The sequence below is a fragment of the Haliaeetus leucocephalus genome, unplaced genomic scaffold, assembly GCF_000737465.1.
Source record: "Haliaeetus leucocephalus isolate CR32 unplaced genomic scaffold, Haliaeetus_leucocephalus-4.0 Scaffold206, whole genome shotgun sequence".
In the NCBI taxonomy this organism is placed as follows: Eukaryota; Metazoa; Chordata; class Aves; order Accipitriformes; family Accipitridae; genus Haliaeetus; species Haliaeetus leucocephalus.
This window is the reverse complement of record NW_010972642.1, coordinates 10,431,460-10,452,575: the sequence shown is the minus strand read 5'-3', so window position 1 is coordinate 10,452,575 and position 21,116 is coordinate 10,431,460. Positions and strand designations below refer to the sequence as shown.

The 21,116-nt window shown below is 39.3% G+C and overlaps 1 protein-coding gene across 2 annotated transcripts in view; it reads right to left on the bottom strand.

The window, feature by feature from the left end:
- Positions 1-165: 165 nt before the first annotated feature.
- The window catches only part of MKRN1 (makorin ring finger protein 1), a 22,664-nt gene continuing 1,713 nt past the window's right edge, over positions 166-21,116 (bottom strand). The window contains exons 2-8 of one of the 2 annotated variants that reach the window (XM_010566265.1): positions 14,885-15,013; positions 10,060-10,286; positions 4,308-4,534; positions 3,604-3,818; positions 2,786-2,896; positions 2,194-2,332; positions 166-1,753 (exon numbers count right to left, since the gene is read on the bottom strand). In XM_010566265.1, the coding sequence (XP_010564567.1) occupies positions 1,541-1,753; positions 2,194-2,332; positions 2,786-2,896; positions 3,604-3,818; positions 4,308-4,534; positions 10,060-10,286; positions 14,885-15,013 (1,261 nt within the window). In that variant the 3' untranslated portion in view covers positions 166-1,540. The remainder of the gene's footprint in view (positions 1,754-2,193; positions 2,333-2,785; positions 2,897-3,603; positions 3,819-4,307; positions 4,535-10,059; positions 10,287-14,884; positions 15,014-21,116) is intronic. The other variant, XM_010566266.1, reaches the window with a different exon arrangement.

The following is a 21,116-nucleotide window of genomic DNA, read 5'->3' as shown; positions in this document are numbered from 1 at the left end:
GTTAAAATTCCGTATTAGTGTGAAACGATTCTGCAGGAGTTAAGAATAAGTGACATAAATGCCTTTATACTTACAGAAATACACACAAAAATAATCAATCAAGCTGAAACACAGAAGCTTCAAACTTAAAAGAACAGACAGACTTCTTGTTTAATTTTTTTGATTTTTTTTTATTTGGGAAAAGTGCTTCTTACAAAAGGCAGCTGCAAAACAATACGTTATAGACCTCAGAACAATTTCTCATTCCATTTAAAAGTGAAAGGAGAGGCAGTCTAGGGGACAAGAGCAGCAGGAGAACAGATCACGGGGCATCCACGAGTCAATAAAAAACAGCAATAATGTAATGCAAGGTTAAAATTCCTGTGCTGGGGCTTTGGTGGCAAAGTAATTTCTCAATGCAAATTACAGCCAGAAACTGCATGACTGCCTTTGTAAGCAGTAACGCACATAAACTGAACAGCTTTACCAGGCAACCTGCCCAACTCAGATGCTGAGAGGCACGTGTACCTCAAACCAGCTGACAGGCACAGCAATTCCCTAGTGAAGCTCACGGCTTAAGTGGTTACACCAAGTTCTAAAACTTACAGAGCGATAAAGCTAAAGGGGCCTCTCTGGTGTTCCTCTGACCCCACCTTGGCTAACTGGATTTCTGCTCCTGGACAACCCTAATCATACGCATGAAAGAGAGCTGGTGTATTAGGGAGTGCCATCTATTAAGTTAAGCGATAGTTAAGATCACTGCCGCAGACTGGGCTGAGACCACTAAACCAGTTTCATGTCCAATTGGAGGCTAGACTTCATGCACCAAGAGGGGATGAAAGATGGTTTTGTTATTTTTAACTTACACAGAGTCTCCCCATCCTTGAGGTCCAACTCTACATTTATCTGTATATACACATAGAGAGTTCTCCTTTCACAAAGACATTTTCCTTTCATGCTAAACACAGTAAAAACCCAGAACGTTCACACCTGGTTCTGGTTACACAGTAGTAATAGTAATGTGCAAGTAAACAAGAGACCAAAATCACAAATGAAGATGTGTACATGAGGGGGCTGGAACAGAGCTGATGCCAGAAAGAGAATATTTGTATCTGGCCTCAAGTCAGAAATATTGGTACAAAGACAGAAGAAAGGCCATCAGCCAATTTACATCCCCACTGCATGGCCACTGCTCATTTTTGTATCTGGGCTCTTCAAAATGAGTGTGGAAGTCCTGTAAACACTTTAACCCTGGAACTGGGTGAACTCTGTTGGGTACACAGATGAAGCAACAAACCTAAGCTAACTGTTTGACAGTTAAATTCATTTTTACAAAAACTAACATTTTTAAGATTTATTTCTTGTTATTTGTTTAAACAGAGGAAAAACAACACTCCTGGGGTGGGAGGGGATGGGAAGAGACAGACCCTGGGTAAAAGTTATTACAACAGCACCTGGAATTGATTGGCCTGCCTAGGAGAAACACAGGCACTGCCACAACACCACAGGTAATAGCTACTGCCTGAAGCCAAGATGACAGTCCACACTCCACTGACAGGTGCTATAGATCCAAGTCATAGTAATCTTCCAGCTCATCATGAAACAAGTCCCACTCGTCCTCGGAATCTGTTAGCTCATCGTCACCTCCTGCTGCCAACAGCATAAGCAACATCTCACCAAGCTCAAAGGTCACCACCTCATCCTCGTCGGTCTCAAATGGATCACCATTCTCTCGCTCCTCAATGAACTCCCAGAACCGATTCCTCCGCTGGGCCTGCAAGTGGAACACAAACATTTCCCCAGGTGACCAAGTGATACAAGGTAGGAGGCTTCCCAGAGGCTGACAAGGTTCAGCCCCCAGCATACTGCCTGACATACAAGAAACCATGTTTCTCTTTCAGGGAGACACTGACCTCCAGTAGAATTTACCCTTATACACCCCTATTAATGCTACCCAACATTTCTACTTCAGTATGTTGGTGTACTAGGAAAGTTTTTAAAATTCACTCTTTCCATCTTGACCTCCAGCATTCACAAACTTTAGACTACAGCCTCCTTCAAATTCACCATTACAGAGGGCTTTCAAAAAAAAAAAAAAAAAAAAAAAAAAAGAAGTGTCAACATTTCCCTGTCCTCTTCTCAAAGCAGCTGAATTAACGCACACTCCTCTTGCACTCTCTCTGTATAGAAAGGACAAAAAACAGCAGCACTGACCCGGTATCTACTTGATGTTCCCACTTTGGGTCTCTGTGGCTCCTCTCGGCGGCCGTCAGGATAGGCATGTTTGTAAAAACAGTTCCCTCCAAATGGACAGCTCCCACGGCCTTCATCAAAATACCTGCATGGCTTGTTGCTGGAAAGGAAAATATCGCAACCCTTACTCACAGCAGACCCCAACCAGACTTCAGAATTGCATTTACCTGTAGTCCAAAATGATCTCAGGTACCATTTGGAGCTGAAGGTATTTTGTCAGTATAACACCGACGTGCAGAAATGATGTATTACACAATGTGTGTGGGTCGATGCATGCATAGGGACACTGATGGCTCGCAGTGCACAAGCTTGTACTACCTTATGGCTACACCACCAGCGTTTTGCTTATAGAAGGGAAAGATTGAGGTCAAAGAACATAGGAATAGCTTTGCGACTGTGCGGTTGCATGCATCTGTGGGCAGATAGGCAAGGACGCACTCCACACGTGGTGGTGGAAAGGAGGTGTGAGAGGGCTTTACATCAACACCCTTCTTCTCCAGGTGTGCCTTTATCTCTGCAGTCTCAACTTGACAAAAGGCTGCAGTGCTCATACCTCATTGCCTCCTTGTATTTCTGAATGAGTTTCTGCTTCTCTTCCTTCTCCTCCACCCAGTACTCACTTGGAATGACAAAGTTAGATGTGATCCGACATTCTGGGCAGGACCTGGGGAATGAACAGACTGTGCTGCAAAATTCCACATTACAGGGCGCTCGCTCTCCTAAATTACAAGTCATGGCATATATATCCATCTTTAAAGATGTATTGTACCCACACACTTGCTGTATGAGCTTTTCAATCTAGACTCTCTCTTACACATGAAGATAACCTAAACTCTCCAAGAACTCAATGGCAATGGCAGCTGGTCAGCTTGTCTCAGAAAAGCTCGAAAAAACACTTCACACAGACTCCTTTTTCTTTACAATTAAATAAATTTATTTTCGTTTGATTTCTGTATTTATTTGATTGGAACTTTGTTTTTTTAAAACAGCCTTTCAATGGAAAAATGTTTTGTCAACTGATTAATGAACTAGGGCGGTAATGAATTAAGAAGCATACATTCTGAACTGGTTAATCTGTTTTCTAATTCCTGGCTGGGTGTCCAAGACACAAACAGTAACCACTGGACAACATGCTACTAAATAAATGAAAGTTATTTTCTACCATTAATTGAGTTTTGCAAACTTAATCCATATTAACCAAATCAGAGTGTACATGTTATCCCTAACAATTATTTCACTTCCAAACTAAAGTTAGTATGCATTTAATGCAGTCTCTGTGCAGTCTGCATCTGGAAGTCTGTTGCAAGTTGTCACAAGTTACTAAGTTCTTCCACAGTAACAAAGCACAATCGAAATGGGAAAGTGCCTCACTTTATAATCTTGCTCTCAAATTGCTTAGCACTCCTCCACTTGCGGATGCACTTGAGACAGTAAGTGTGGCTGCAGTTGGAGAGGATCCCAAAGCGGCGCTCACTAGGATTAGCTTTTTCATACACCACCTCCATGCATATCCCGCACACCATGTCTTTACTACGCTGGACGGCAAATGAAAGCTCCATGTCCTTCTCGTGAGCTTCAATGCAAGACTGAAAAGGAGAGACAAAGAAAACGACTCCAGAGACAACTGGTCACCTGGTGAACTCTAAGCAGGTTTTCAAGCTCAGTTTTACTCTGCTGTTTTGCATAATGAATGGAGTATGATTAAGCTGAAAAATCTTTATCCAAAAAACCAAACTTGCTCAGATGGAGGGGAACAATCAATACGGAGTTCAAATTCCTTTCTTCAGACATTGCTTTTAAACATGAGAAAGGCAATCTAAAAGACCATCCAGTTTTACTAGGCAAAGAACAAAGCTTTAGTATCTTTAAGCAGACTGCTCTCCCAGCACAGATAAGGAAACCCAGCTGCTTTTAAATATGGCCCTGACAGGAAACAGTCCAATTTACAACAGGAATTTCATTCACTGCCTGACCTGCATGCACCTTCAAATGAAAGGAAACTAGTGACAAGTGATTGTGGGGAGCTAGGAAGCAATAACTTAGAGCTGTTTAACACCAGACAGTTGTTTGCTTACCTTTATGTGCTCGGACCTCTGTGCAGCATCAATTGGATGCAAGACCTGCAGTCCACACATATCACACACATCCCCATGAATATACACGCAGTTTTCTCCATAACGACATTCTCCTACTGCAGCATAGGGGCACAGCTCCTTCTTTATCTCCACATCTACTTGCTGCTTTTCATATTCTTCCTCAATCACCATTTCCTGCAAGGGTGCTTCAATGCAGGAAGGAGCAGCTGGAAACAAAATTAAGGACAGTAAGCAATAAATTCAGACTGAAAGCACTGGGAGCAAGAATACACTGTTTTAATGCAAAGTAATCTTTGGGTAACCCTGCTCAAGTTATCCAGAGAGAATAATAAAAACAACCAAGGTTCATTTCAGTCCAAGTTTCACATACCCTCAACCTGAAGTAACAGTTATTTTTCCACTCAAGAAAGCATGACCAATTTCTTCATCCTTCAACCCAGACAAGACTAAAGCTATCAAGGTTTCAGTGGCCAGATTCAGATCTGTTTACAGCCTAAGTCTGCACTGGAAAAAATCTCACTAATCCTCAGCAGCTTAAGTACATTTTTATAAAAACTGGTTCAGCAACAGTTAAATACGGTTACAAATCTATCACTGCTTTGAGAATCAATTTCAGATCAGCTAAAGTCAACAGGCTTTTTCCCACAAATTACACAGCTGAAGCAATAAAAGGTATATCCAGCATAACAAAACACCAGTATGGAAACACCACACCAGCAGTTCCTTATGTGCAGGTTAATTAGCATGTTGTTGTTCAGCCTGGACAACAGACTTTCACTTCTAGACTCCCATGCATCTCCATGACAGACACAAAAGCTGGGTCCACACCTCTCACCAAAATAACTTGATTCCAGTTATTTGCCAAAATGCCTATCCTAAACAGATATCTGGTGTCAGTCAGACATGTAAACCTAGCTTTAAGAAACTGAAATTCAGAATATTTTCATTGCATTCTAAGTTAGCCATCAGTTTTGCAAAATCCTTAAGTAAACTCCCTTACCTAATTCTAAACTGAACTGAAATCTGTATCATTTCTCCTCCCCACTTAGACAGCTACTGCCTAACACTTCTCCCTGTACCTCTTGAACATACGCTTGTCTGTGTCACCACAAGCCAAACAGCCTTTTGAGATAATTACATAAGTAGGATGATAAACTAAGTTATAAGACAAAAGCAGTCAGTTTGAAACTGAAGACATAATAAACACAGGAGGACAAGAAAGCATTACTATATTCAGATTAAACACCAGGAAGAACAGCAACTGGACTTCGTTTACATAACCAGTAGCTGTTACAAGACTAAAAAGTCATCTAGGCTATAAGAAAGTGTAACTGTCATAAGCTGTTTGAGCACTAGATTTGGAGTAGTAAGCAAAAAGTATCAAAGGCATACTTGGATCAGTAAAAGTAAAGGACAGACTCCTTCTCAAAAAAAAAAAATCAGAGGCTGCACACTCAGTTTTCATCCCCATGGAGCAAAGAGATACAATAAGCAAGTATCAGCCTGTTAGATTCTGGACATGCAAAGAAAAAGCGGGTCCCTCAGAGCTCACAGTTTTGGGGCATAAGCAAATATTGAAGATAAGCATAGGAAAATATTGGCTCTCAAAGTAAGTTCAAGTCTGCTTCTTGAACCATCTCTGACGTTAGAGGTCACTCACACTGATCTTGGATCAGTCTGTTTGCTAGAAACATACTTTTCAAAAAGCAAGTGAGTGACAGAGTAGCAAGTCAACTGTCAACCTGCTCATTTTTCAGTAAGAGATTTCCAACCAAAAAAGCTTCATTATCCCTTCTTCCCCATGAGTTCTAGTAAACTGGCACCACGAAAAGTAAGAAGTAACCATATAGTAGGCTCCACCTACTCTTCTGAGTAGCTGAACATAATATGAAAATTTGTATTTATTAATGGAAATTTCCACCCCCACCCCCCCTTTTGAAATCCACGGTCTCCACTTCCAACAGAAGTAACAAAAATCACAACTACCAATCAGTTTCTATTCCCTCAACTGTCATTTTTGCCAGTGTTTTTTCTAGTTAACGTTGTTACAGATTTTTTACCTAGTTGCTTCACATGACTTCTGACATCTTGTTTGACCCTTACTGAGGAAGGAGAGTTTAGTAGATCATAGCATGGATGGGCAGAAGCCTACTAGACAAATGCAGCTGAGTTTCAAAGGAATCAAGTGATAAAGTACTTCTTTTAATGGGGCTGGGAAGATGATCTTTACTTAAGGCAATCCTATATCCCTGGAAAATGCATTCTTTGAAAGAAGAGGCACATCTGAAGCTCCTAACAGAAAAAATTTCCAGTCACCTGCACTCCTCTCAAGGGTATTTTTTGTCAAAATTTTATTCAAAAGGATTTTATTTGTTTAAAAAAAAAAAACAGAAACAAAAAAAACCCCAAAAGCACTCTATTACTTGAGGTTCTTTGAGAATAAAGGCTTTGAAGTCTTACCCCTCCAGAGACTGACTTAGAAACCCATTTATTTATTATGCTGGTCCGTGAAAGGAGAGAGCAGAATTTCACATCTTGGCACAAAACAAGTATAGAGTTGTTACTTTAAACAAACAAGCCACCACCACCAACAACTACTTATGTCAACAAGCACAGTACAGCTACTAAATTCCAGCCCAGTCCACAATACCATGCTTGCACAAAAAAGTACAACCAGTTCTTAGTGACTAGACATCTAGATAAGAAGATACAGATCTATGAATGTCAGTCTTTAATAATGGCTCTGGGTACTTCTACATTATGAGAGGGTTGGAGAGGGAAAAACATGCTAAAAGTGACATTAGGTTTCCAGTCCCAGTCTTCCATGCTGTCCCAGCACTTCCCCTCAGCAAGAGTTGTATTTCTATGAAATAAAAATTAATTAGTATTTTCACTTCTGAATATCTTAGCTTCCATAACCTAGAGCCCTGCATGCATACCTCCTGTATCTACTGCACTGTATCTGCTACAGTTTTGCTACCTCTTTGAAAGCAAAATTAGACAAACTCACAAGACATCATTGCCTCAGTAGTTCCGAATCAAACATCCCTCATAGAGCAACATTTACTCTCTACAATTCTGTCTGCAGTTTTCAAAACCACTATTCTCCAGTAGGTGGACCCAATCCCTATCTTCTCATTGCCATTTCACAGTCAACAGGGTTAAATTCATACAAGTGAAAAAACTAGTTCATTACCTTCAATTCACACACCACGTGCTTTCACTCCAGGACACACTTTGTAGCATCAAATACATTCATCTTGTAGCAGCAGGAAACAGCCACCCAACTCAGAGTGTTTCCTGTATTTCTGCCTTTCCACTCTCCCTCAATTATTCCAGAACATCTAGCAGCAGTAGCAGCAAAACACATACAGAAATGTGGTGCAGCTGTAGATCAAACAAGTGAATATCTGAAGAATCACCAGTATTTTCTTTGCTAGGCCTTGAGGTCATCTTCAAGATGTCAGGTCTAGTCCCAAATCAGAGAATCATCTGCATTAGCAGAATGTCTTGTCTCATAGTAAAAGATGAGCATTATAGCCCAAGCTACACATGGTTAAGCTGCCAACCCTGAATCTTCAGCATTTGCAAGACAAAACACACAGGCTTCTAGCTGATCTTGAGAAATAGGATCCATTTTAAAATTTCCAAGTACCTGTACATTTCTCCAGGCATTTGACAAGAATAATCTGTAAGGCTTTAAAGCATATACCATGGAACCATGCACACATGTTCGTGATCACTACAGCAAGGTGCTTCATTTTTTTATAGCTTAATAAAGACAATGGCTCCAGAAAAATGAAGTTTTCAAAATGCAGCTTTTAAGAAGTCACCATGGGAATTAGCATCATGTAGCGCTGTTCAGAACAGAAACAGCCGACTCTGTACATTAAAATACATCAAATTTCAAAGGATATAAAACAGAGAATTTCAAACAAGATTAAGAGAAGAGAATGTCACTTAACTTAATCTGTGGCAGCCACAAGTTTCCACAAAAAATAAGCCTGACCCCCTAGAAAAAGGAACTGCTTCAGTAAAACTGAGTTAAAGGTATAATGAAATGCTCTTATGCTTCAGGAATTTAGGAGAAAGCACCAGCTCTCCTGTAAGGAGTAGGTGTATTTAAAAGATCTCTGGCTGTTCAAACTAGCAATGAAATGCTTCCAGTGGAGGGCCACGCAGACATTAAGGGGGCTGAAGCCCATGAAGACAGACTGAGGAAACTGGACTAGTTCAGCTTAAGAAGCGATCTTATTGCTATCTTCAACTACTTAATGGAAAGGAAAAAAAACCCAACCAACAAACAACACAAAGCCAGACTCTTCTCAGGTGTGCACATGACAAGAGACAGAAGGCAGGGAAAAAAAATCCAATCACATACTAGGAAAGAGTTTTTCCTTGTGGAAGAAGTCAAACACTGCAAAAGCTGCCAAAAGGTTACGGCATTTTGAACATGTCTGAGGATAGAGACTGAAATAAACAAAGCCCCTGGCAACCTGACATAGCAGGCCCTCCTTTGAGCAGGAAATGAACTGGATGAAAACTAGAGGTCCCTTCCAATCTAAATTATTCTATTCTGATTAAATATATTTAAAAAAGGGGATCCTCTATCTCAAACACAGAAGCTGTATCTTTTATGACAGTAAGGTGACATATTAACAGGTAGAAGACAAGTTTTCATTCCTTTGGACTATACCCAAGTCACAGATTCACCAAACAATTCCATATCAAACTTCTCAACGACACTACCAAAATGTTAACGTCACTTGACCATTCCTTTCCTCTTCACCCTTCCTCAAATCAGATCAGAGCAGGCTCCAGCAGCACCCTGTAACATTGAGAAGGTAATTCTCTTTTCAGATCTGAGACTCTGAGTAGTGCTGTGGAGACAAAAAGTATAATCTGAGCACTGTATGACAACTTCAAAATTTTCTGGATGCAAGGTGTCTATTTTGGAATCAAACAATTATTTGAGTACTCATGGCCATAAGCCTTCAGTTTTAGAGAGCCAAATATTAGAAATTATGCTAAAGTAAACACCTTCAGCCTACTCTTCACTTAGATTTTAAGTCCTTGGGCTATCTTTCTGCAGGGAAAGCAGATGACAAGTATGCTACTTAAACAGTCTGGTCCATACGATGAGCTTCTTCAATCTCATTCTCAACATGACCTGTCACAGTAACAGAAAGTCAAGTCTCAGAAAGGCAACTAAAATAAATGATTTTCAGCTTCTGGTCTGAATTGCCATGGGATTCATGAAAGCAAGCATTAGGCTTCCATTCATTCTACAGTAATCCGTATCTCCACCAAAAAAACCTTTAAGAGACTGCAAGAAAAACCCAAAACAACGGCAGCAGATTATCTTTCCAGAGTAGTGATATTAATTGCATCGCCAGTATTTTCTTCTCCCATCACATATGCAAACTAAACTTCAAAGAAGGAGATTCTCCAAGTCATTCAGAGCCACAACAAGAAGGGGCCAGTTATGCAGAGACTGTCTTTAAGTATACCTGGTTTCAGAACATCAGGACAGCAGTAGTTAGTAACTGACGTGGAATGGTCCGACTACTAACATCAGAAAATTTAAACATAAGGTAAGGACAGATCGCATGAAGTGATAAATAAATATGAATAGCTGTACTCAACAAAACCAAAAACATTAAAATAAACAGACTACATACAAATTCTTGACCCATGACAGAAATTTACTGTTATCCCATGATCAGCTTACCACGTCCACAGTATGGCTGCCCAGGGACAAACTCTACAGCGTTCACCCAGTCTTCAGCACCTACTCCAGCAGCTGCCAGATCTATATTTTCATCTTCTATCTCAGCAATAATTTCTTCAACCGTTTCAGGGAGTGATGCGAAGTCTGAGGATACTGAGGGATAAACTTCTGCATCTGGATTCACATCAGTCACTTCTTCCTCTTTCAGTGGCTTGGTATGTTCATATCTAAACAGTTAAGACACATCATGTCAACTCTTCACAAAAAGATACCTCCATAAAGCAGCCCAAGGTATTGGAAATAAACTGATTAATATGTAAGCACACTATTCTGAAGGAGGACCTAGAAATGGCTTGAAAGAAAAAGCCACTAATGACCCTTTATAGAGACGCGCTTCCACTTCTGTAATGTCAGCACTGCTTAAGGAAACGGAAGGTAATCCATGATTTTGGGGGAAACTGAGCAGCATGCACAATTTTTACTTAACTTACATAGAATGAACTTCAATTATGTCCAAAACTGGTCACATACCTATTATGCATGTGCAGTATTACTGAATGAAATAAATTAGTTCATTCAGCTTTAAAAAGAGAAGACTAGGGGCAGATATTGCTGTCTTCAACTACCTCGTAGGAAGCCACACGAAAGATGCAGCCAGAGTCTTGTCAAAGGTGCAGCAATGACAGCCAGTAGACAAAAGTCCAAAATGAGAAGTTACAATTAGGTGTTAGGAAAAAAATTCACTGTGAGGGCAGTCAAACACTGGAATAGGTGCCCAGAGAGGCTGCATGATCTTCATCCTTGCAGATAATCAGAACGTGACTGGACAATACCTTTGAGCAACCTGACCTAGGCTGGCTCTGCCTTCAGCATGGCTCCAGAGATCCCCACCAAAATAAGTGATTCTTTTCTGTATCTGAGCATCTTGCCTCATTCGGATTTTATGTTGAATTTTACTTATTCCTAATGCCTCTTTCAACTTACGGTGGAAAATGATGCTTAGAACACTTTGAGTCCTACCTTTGATCCCACTAGCAACAGGAAAGCACCATTTCCCTCAAAAATCTGTCTTCCAGCAACTAGTAGACTACGTGGGAAAATAAATTACATGTGTACCTTTTAAGTCTTAGATATCTGCCGACTAATTTCAAGAATAAAGGGAAGGAATTTTTGGAGATCATACAAAACTTTTAAGCAACTGTGATTCATTTACCTTGCGTCAGACTGAAAACAACAAAGTCTCACGGTTCTTGCATATTAAAGAGATGCTCCCAACCAAATGTCAGCTTTGAACTCCTAAGGAAGCTATGAAGCACAAATTTAAAAGTCAAAACTTCAGACTTCTACACCAGTGGTCTCCAAGTGGTATGCATGCACCCCAAGGGGTGCGCAAGACAATCCACTGGGGTGCAAGAACAAAATACTAGAACTTCTTGTCATACTTCCTTTTTCTAAAAAACACAAGAATTAAGTTTTACTAATATTTAACACACAGATTGACAGTGATGTCCTCACTTGGTCTGTATGTCAGAGGGTCCCACATATGGTATGCGCGAGGTGTCCTCAAGGAGGAGCAGGTGTTCCACCACGCAGCGGGGTTGACAGTGGCACCCTCACTTGTTCACTCACTTTCAGCATATTTCAAAACATTGCAGTTTGTTTGTGCCCAATTAAATGGACTGACAGATTATATTATCCTGTTTTACCTAAATTAACTGGCAAAACAAACAAGTGGCTTAAAAAGATTCCTGCAAATAAACTGTGGACTGATGACAACACTGATAATGTGAGCACAACCAAACAACAAGGAAATGTCAGAACTAACACTTCTCCTACTCCTACCACGAGCTCTTCATTACAAGGTAAAGACAATGCCAGCCTAATCAGATCTGAAAGAACTTGGCAGGGGGGGAATAAGTAAATCGAGATTACCGAGACAACTACTTGAAATATGGATTTACATCCACTATTATTAATGGTGAACCTTGCCCTCAGCGTCTATTGTGGTATGAAGCCATCACAGTTAGCAAGACATTTAAAATCTACAGATCCAGAACATGAAGACAAATCTCTACAGTTTTTTCAGAGATGTTTCAAGTCATGCGATACTCAATCTAGTACTTTACAAAACTTCACAATAAATGTTTAGAAGCCTCTTTTGAGGCTTCTTATATAATAGTAAAAGACAAAAAGCTACGTACCATTGGACCACTTGTTCTTCCTGCTGTGGTAAAAATGACTGAAATAATGCATGGAAAACAATATGGTGACAAAGTAAAACACAGTCCTTTGTCAGCAAATACTGTTGGGAAACACGTAGAAAACACTGCTGAAGATGTGAAGAAACAAGCATTAGAACAAATTTCGCAGTGTGGGAAATTTGCTGTATGGTTGGATGAAAGTACAGGTATTTCTAACATGTCTCAGCTTATGACATTTGCTACATTCTGTTTCAATAATGAAATACATGAAGAACTACTTTTTGTGAGCCACTAAAGAAAAGATGTACTGGAAGAGATACATTCTCAACAAATGACTTCTTTAATTAAAAAAAAAAAAAAAAAGATGTACTGGAGGAGATGTACTCTCAACAGTAAGTTATTTCTTTAATAAAAACAATGTTTTATGGAAAAACTGTAACCAAGTGTAACCACTGATGGAGCTGCTGCTTTGACTACAACCAAAAAAAAAAAAAAAAAAAAGGTCCAGGGTAAGGTTACAAGAGATAGCACCACACTAGAAATTCATTTACTGCATGGTTCACAGGCAAGATATTGCAGCAAAGATGGAGCCAGAAGTGCACAAAGTGCTACAGAATGTCATCAATATAGTTAATTTTTAAAAAACCAAGACCTTTAAATAATCCAATCTTTACAACACTTTGTTATGAGATAGAGAGCAACCACGAAAATCTTCTATACACAGAGGTTTGCTGGTGATCTTGTGGTAAAGCGCTTAAAAGTTGCCAAAGCTGAGTTATGCATTTTTCTTTCACAAAGAGACAAGTGTTCCAAATTTGCTGACCACTTCTGTGATGACAAGTCACTGTCAGTAGTATGCTACCTAGCACATATTCTCAAAAAAATAAACACACTCAATCTGTCCCTTCAAAGTAAAGCCAATGCTTTAAGAACAAGTAACTGCTTTTTGAAAGAAACTTTAGGCATGGAGACAACATTTTGAAAATGGCTGTTCTGAAACATTTCCACCATTATGCAATTTTGTTGCCAAAAATTATGCGTGTCAACTATAAAAAAACTCTAATAGCTTGTACACTTAAAAAACCTGGATGGAAACAGAATTCTCTAACATGTTTAAAAAAAAATCTTCCAAACAAAGAGTTTCAGTGGGTTTTGGACCCATTTGTTAAAAATATAAAAATGCAACACCTTCCAATTAGTCTGCAAGAACAGCTGATTGACATCAGGCGAAGATGGAAATTTACTAACCAAATTTTAACAAAAAGTCTTTGCACATTTGGTACATAGGATTGAAAAATGGGTATCACGCATTAGTAAACACAGCCAACAAAACACTTCTTCCTTTTGGATCTACATATCTTTGTGAAAGATCTTTTTCAGCTATGACAGCCATTAAAACTAAGTACTGAAATAAACTGAACTCAAATCGCCATATTACAAAATGTTAAACTAAGATTTCAAAAAATAATGAAGCATATTCAATCAACATTAGTGTCAGTAAAAAAATATTGTTACTAATAATGCTTTTAGTGAGAGCAAAAATTGTTTTGGACTTAAAATATTTATAAAGCATTGTTTATTTCATCTTTATTACATCCTTCTTAAAATTCTGATTTTTGTTGTATGTTTTATATTGTACATAATGTATTAGCACAGTAGTATATATATAATCTATAAATATATATACATCGAGGGGCTGCTCAAAAATTTTTCACTGATGGGGTGCGCGATCAAAAGTTTGGGGACCACTGATCTACATGGTCAAGAAAGCAACATTGGCACATACAAGGCTACAGAGACACTTATTTTTGTTATCTTTCTTATACATAGTAACCATATATTAAACACGAAAATAAAGCTAACTATGAACTACCATATGAAGTCACCATGCAAATATTTCATCATGCATTAGAGCTGCAACAAGAGAGAATGTTAAAACTCCTGATAAATTTTAATAAAGTGAACTTAGGATGATGCAAACATCCCTAAGCCTTTGTAAAGCTTTGCTACACTAGGAAAGCACCAGTTTCCTTTCTTCACACTTCTTATTAATTTCAGGGGTATAGGTTAAGTCATATTATGTTTTCATAATGTAGGGCCATTTTGTACAGGCAGTATTTTAGAACCTACATGACTACACTCAAGTTACTTTTCCAAACTGGCAGTTCAAGTGTCAGAGTAGCAATTCCTGAAGAGACACATACAATCAGAAAAAAAAAAAAACAAAACAACAAACAAAAAACCTTACCTGTTCAGGCTTTTATGACCACTCAACAAATGTAACTCAGTTACATCAGTTCAGCTAGTTGAAATCTGAGACTACATTCAAATTAATTTATATACTCTTCTTATTAACAAACAAAAAATCCCCCACGCCCTGACAACTAGCATTTTTACCAGTTTTCATCTCGTCTTGCCTTTGCTATTTATTTCCATAGCAAAGCAAACACCACAGTATTTAGCAAGAGAAGGCAGTTTGTGAAAAGAAGCTATTTTTACAGATTTCTGAAGTTGCTGTGAAAGAGGAAAACACTTTAAGATTTATTGCCTTTCTGTGAGCTCTCTACTCGGGGACTTAAGAGTGAAATTACTCCCCTACAAGATGGTCAAATGCATTTCTTTACCTGCAACGATCTCCGTAAGCACAGCATCCTCGCTGATAATACCTGCACACCATGGCAGACTGACTAGTGGAGAGGTCATGGGAGTAGCGACAGTTGTCTCCTTCCTTGCAAACTCCATGCATGAAATATCTGCAAGACAGAAGATTACTGTGAATTAAGGAGAGGCACCGAGGCTGTAAAAGTATCTGAATGACAAATTATTCTATAAATCAAGCTATGCTGAATTAAGAACACCACTAACAACTCATGGGACCATGTCCCAGTATAAACATACAAATTACATCTGAGAGAAGATGAAGCCTTAACTGTTCCAGTGAACTGCACTGCACATTTAGGGACTTATGCTTACACATGCCTGAAAAAAAACGTGTGAAGCAAACTTTATCCTGGGCTATGACACAGAGAAGGAAGAGTCTTGGACAAAGTAGATGGGGACAAAATTTTACTTGTAGCTCCTGTGTTCTGACACCAACAAAAACCTTAGAGAAGCCCACCACTGAACCCAAAAATCAAAATCAGCCACACCCTAAACAATTTTCCTGAGGGCTTAAATCTATTTTGAATTTGTAAATAGTTCAATCAAAAGTAATTTCCTCTCCAAGAATGCAAAACATGTTTATGATGGATAACTGCATTTGACAAAACATACACATTAGTTTTTGCCATAGGAGCCAAACACTCAGTAGAAGCACCCTGCTTCAGTACTGTGCTGCTTATATTGGAAGAACTGAGTGGAGTTTCAAAGCTTTTGAGGGCAGTTTACTGAATTTCAGCATGTCATATAACACGAGGTTAATTGAGCATCCTCAAATTCAGCTATTCAAGAAAACCGAACAGTGATTTTCCATTTAGTTGAAATTTAAACCTAGAAGACACAAGCTTCTTTAAAGTACTGTAACTATTCAGACTCAGTATGCTCACATCAAAACTACAATTGAAAATACATCTTTGCCAATCAACATAGAAGTACTAGCCAAGAAAAAAAACCAACCAAACAAAAAAAACCAACACCAAAACAAAACTAACCACTATGTAAGAACTGAATCCATCAACATGTTTACCAACACTTCAGTTTACAAAGAGAAGCAGTGGCCCCAGATACCAAGTAGCAAACTCTGAACTCATTGGAAATATCAGGACCTGGTAAACAATAAAAATTTGTTAGGATTGAGGTCTCATACAAATTCTTCACTTGCCTATAAAACGTCACTTCAGGGAAGGTTGAGATGCAGATTATACCCTTCTAAACCTATCCCGCTGCTGAAAGGGGCAGTCCTGCCCTCGTTCTGTTACACACTTTCGCGTTGGTACTACCACACCTACGCAGCCAGAAGAACCAGGTCATCCGACCAGCTGACTGTGCAGCCACACAGCAGTACAGCCAGCACAAGAGACAGAAGGATCATCTTTCAGCAGCCCAAACTAAGATTAGGATAGCTCTTCACAAAACAGCATGTTCAAGTCAATATTCCTAGACTTAAAAGGTGTCAACTCATTGAATTGCATGAACTTCTGCATAGGTACTTAGTCTGCTGTATTTTTAAGATGTCAGATAAATCGAAGTGAATGATTCACCAAACGACATAAGCAGACCTACATTTGTAACCCAGTACTAGGGATCTATTAAAACCTGAGGCAAGTCTTAAGACGGCTGATAACCTTCCATGTGCAAAACCAGTGGTATATTCAAAGTACTAAGAACAACAAAAAAACCAAACAAACACACACACACACCCCCCCCCAAAACTAAAGCGGTTTTATAAACCACCAGCTGACACTTGCCATCAGGCTGCAATTCACACTCAAAACAATCACCTGTCTGTACACCATAGCTGCATAGTAACCGGGCAAGAAATGTGGTCCTACATAAAAGTGGTATAAGACCAAGATGAGGCTCTGCAGGATATTCTCCCCAGAGAGACAAGTACCCTAGTCAGGTTTGCCAGGTGGCTGCACGAACAGCTATGCCAGCACACACCAGGAATAGGATGTAACAAAAACAAAACAAAAAACCCCCGCACTCCATAAACAGCACTCTCTACTGTGAACAAAAAAAAAAAGCAGGAAAAAAACCCCACCACCAAAAACCCACCACCCACACCCCCCCACCAACACACCACCACAACCCACCCACAAACAAACCCACCTCAAAGCCAAAAAACATGGAACGAACTCGTGGAACCAGAACATAACTGGAATTTCTGGCTTGCTTTTAAGAAGCAAGAGTCACACACCAATAAGGTAAAAAACAATTCGGGTTGTTAAACGTTTGTTCTTGTTAACAACTGTTATCTCCACCCTTTGCTTATTTCCACACAGCATTGCTTCCCCCACCTGCTGGGGCATGCAATTTCATAGCCACTTGCTGACTCAGATCAGGGAACGGAGCTTCAGATGTAACCTGACATTCCTTTTGCTGCCCCCATCGTTATTTTTAATCTAGATCAGATCACTGTTCAGCCCCACTGCGCAGCCACGCTGCTACTTAAGCCAACAAAGCGTTGGGACACCACTATGGCTGAAATAAGCGACTAAGAGAAAGGCATTAGCCTGAAGTGAGGACTTTCATCAGTAAGTACCTGGTCAACATAACTTATGCTGAACACATAAGCCTCAAAATTGGGCTCTCCCACTGCTTGTTAGACAGAGGAAATAGGGCTCCAAGTCCCACTCCTTCTTTCCCAGCTTATGTTAGAAAATCCTCTGCAAATACAGCTTCTGCATAATTCTGAAAGTTGTCACAATTTATTACATTAAGATGGTAGGCTATAAGGGGAAAAAAACCAAACCTGAAACACTCATAAGCTCCATTTAATTCACACGTTACTTTTAAAGGCCTGCAATCCTACACGGCAAGCTCTGCCTCATCTGAACAAGAATGCTGGGGTGGGAGGAGAGAAAAATGTGTTTCTCTAAGGATTATACCAACTCCCCCCACGTCGACAAGAGGTAGGGTTTTTTACTTTTAGGTCACAAAGAATTTAAGATTTCACACATGCAATTGCTGTGTTTGACTAAAATATGCTTTGGTAATATCAAAAAATAAACAGAGTGCATTACTTTTGGTGAAAGGTAACAAAACTTCTGTTGGAGAGTATCTTTACACACACAAAGTATTCAATTTAACCGTAGCTTTACACAACAGCAATACCAGCCTCTTGTTTCTGATTACAGGAAAAAAGGATCCTTGAAAACTGAGAAATACACGAGTTATCTGCCTCACTCAGTGACATGTAGAGGGATATCTGAAATTTGCATTCTGTCAAGTACCCAGAGAATACATTAAATTTCATCTGAAAAACTGGATCAAGACAAGTATGTAGCTGGATTTTCTCTGAGCATCTATGATGCTGTCATCCAAAAAAAGCACTTACCCTGGCAGCAACCCTCTCCATCTTCCCTATTCAGATATACTAGCATAATTTGGTGAGGCTGCATGGGGAACCAGACCAGAAAACTCATTGGGGTCCAAACCCGGATCAACTCCCCAGTTCGGTTCACTGCATGACTGTACAAAACATGAGTGATCCCAACACACAGAAAAACCACAGAGAAGTAGTAGTTGCCTGCACTGGCATTTTATCACTGAAAAACATTTCAACTCATGTCTAGTTACGGATGCCTTGATCAAAATAGCACATCCTGATTTTCACAGGGTACTTAAAGTCACAGAAATCAGGCTTTGCACATCCAAAAGTCTCAAGTTGTAGACAAGATCCAGTGGGCATTTTTCGGAACTGTATAGAAGAAACACTTGCCCAAGGCCATAAAGCAGATCATGTCTCCCACTCCCTGGAATTCCAACCACTGGAGAGAGGTCAGATGTTACAAGTGCTACAATAGATTTACTAGAATACTTAAAATTTTCAAGTTTATCCAGGTTTCAACGACCTTGATTTCCATGATGCTTTAAAGTGTAATAATCTACTGAAGATTGTCTTCCATTGCTAGAATAATATTACTTCTATTACTTTCCATAAGCTACAGAAAAAGAACGTGCAATGCCTTTATCAAAAGGACACTGCAGTGTTAAACACATAACTGCAGTCTAAAATCCTGAACATGGAAGCATCTGAAAGAAGCTAGTACTTCTTATTAAGTCTTTACCCCTGTAATCCTATTAGTGAAATCAATATGCAATACTTCTTTCCATAGCTTTTGAAGCTTGCAATGGGTTTGCTTATTCAGGTGTGGTTTTTTCTCTACTTCAAGGCCACTTAATTCTGCTTTCAGGTAACCCCACTTTGTTTATTTAACTACTGGTTTTGCTGAATTAGAATATCACACCCAGCGACAGGCCTCCTTCAAAAATTGAGACATTGCCATGACTGGCAGACAGGGAACCTGAGGATAATAGCCAACTGCAGTCATTAGCTTCTTCAGGTGCCATACAGAGACTGACAATTCCCAGAGAAGAGGCCAGGCACCCTGTTCTAGCACAGCACGTGGGCGTTCAGCCACGTGAGCGGCTGATGAAATTCTACATGAGTTAGTAACCTTAAAAAAAAAGGAAAAGAAAAAAAGTAGGTCTTAATAGCATTTATCGCCTTGTCCCTTCTTCTCCATAACCTCCTTCAGCACGAAGCTAGTGGGGAATCCAGAACAGAGCAGCTAAGAAAGGGGCAATACAAGCAGGCTGTTAAGAAGTTTGCACTCCACACCTTATCACTAGTGCTCCACTGAATGAAGGAGGCATACTTCATGGATTCAGATTCCTCACATTGAAAGACTGCTAAGTCTTTCTTTTCAGAAAGAGCAGCAAAGATACAAACACACAGACAACTCTCAAAATACACCAATTAGTTGCTAAGGGTTTTATTTATGTTCAGTTATTAAACAAACGAATGAAATGTAATCTATTTACATCAACTTGATGACCTGAACTATTATTGCATGACATCTGGAAAACACAAGTATCTAGAGCTAACAGTGTCAAGTCTTTGGAAAACAATGTTGGTTATACTACTTCTCAATAAAACTACATATCCATCTGAACCTGGAAGGACAGAGAAACTTGGCAAGAACATCATTCTTTCTCTTATTTCAAACATATCAATAACAAAAGGATCAGAACATTAAATAAAAAGTAGTTAAGAGTTACAGTTTTATTCCCCTGCTGTTTATTCCAGATTAAAAGATTATACATTACACACCACAAAAGCATTAAAAACTGCTAAACCATAGAAGCGATGTATGAAAATTATTTTTGATTGTCTCTTAAAGAACATGATGAATTCCTACATTTCACCCTGAGACTTCTGAAATTTAGATGCAAGAAAAGCAGAAGGGTAACATCTGCAAAACTAGACGTCTAGGAGAAATCAAAGTCCTTCATCTTAGTCGTTGTGTCTCTCACTCTGAGGTATCAATCATCCATCCCAAGGATATCACACTGGCATAATAAAACTCATTAACCAACCAATTTATCATATCAGGTATTCGAAGGAGCAGCAAGAACTTATTCTACCAATTCTAAAACTATCAGTTCTGATAAAACAGCAGTATTCCTTCACCAGCCATGAAGTGCTAAGTCTTTATACTGAAGGGACTACTATCTCCCAGTTTTTCAGGCAGCATTTACTGTCACCTATATGAAGGTTCAAGCAAATAAAGCCTATAAATGAATAGAATTGTGCTCTGTTACTCAAAACAGAAACTGCTCTACCTATCACATTAAAACTCTGCATTTCAAAATTCAACCCCTTCATCTCACAGTTAAAACCTCAAGCTCATTTACGAAGGTAAAACAAGATTTAATAGTATGAAATATTATTTTCTTGAATAGGAATACATCCTATTGAAACCAAACTTAGAAAAGCAAAACTCTTATCACACATCCCCAGAAGCTCAAGTCAGAATTGTTAATTTCACTTTCAAGTCTGAGGAAAGCTACTCTGTCTACAACTTGAATGGCCAAGTAAAAATAAACAATAAGCAAGCAAGCAATGGGATAACTAGTAGGATTTGTCAAAAAGAACAAAGAATGGAGAGGTTCATTAGGTCTAAAGCCCAGATCTCGTTGTTCAAGCTCACATTAAAGCACATTAACCCTTACAAAAAAGTAGCTTTAACTTCCCACTAGTCCTGTGTTTGTAAATAAATATGCTCGTTAGACAGACTCACTGCACTGCATGGCACTGATGAACTCGACTGCTTCTGTACTACAACAGTCACAGCCTTCAATAAATTGATTTATTGTGCCTGTTACCTGAAAGGGGGGGGGGGGGGGGGG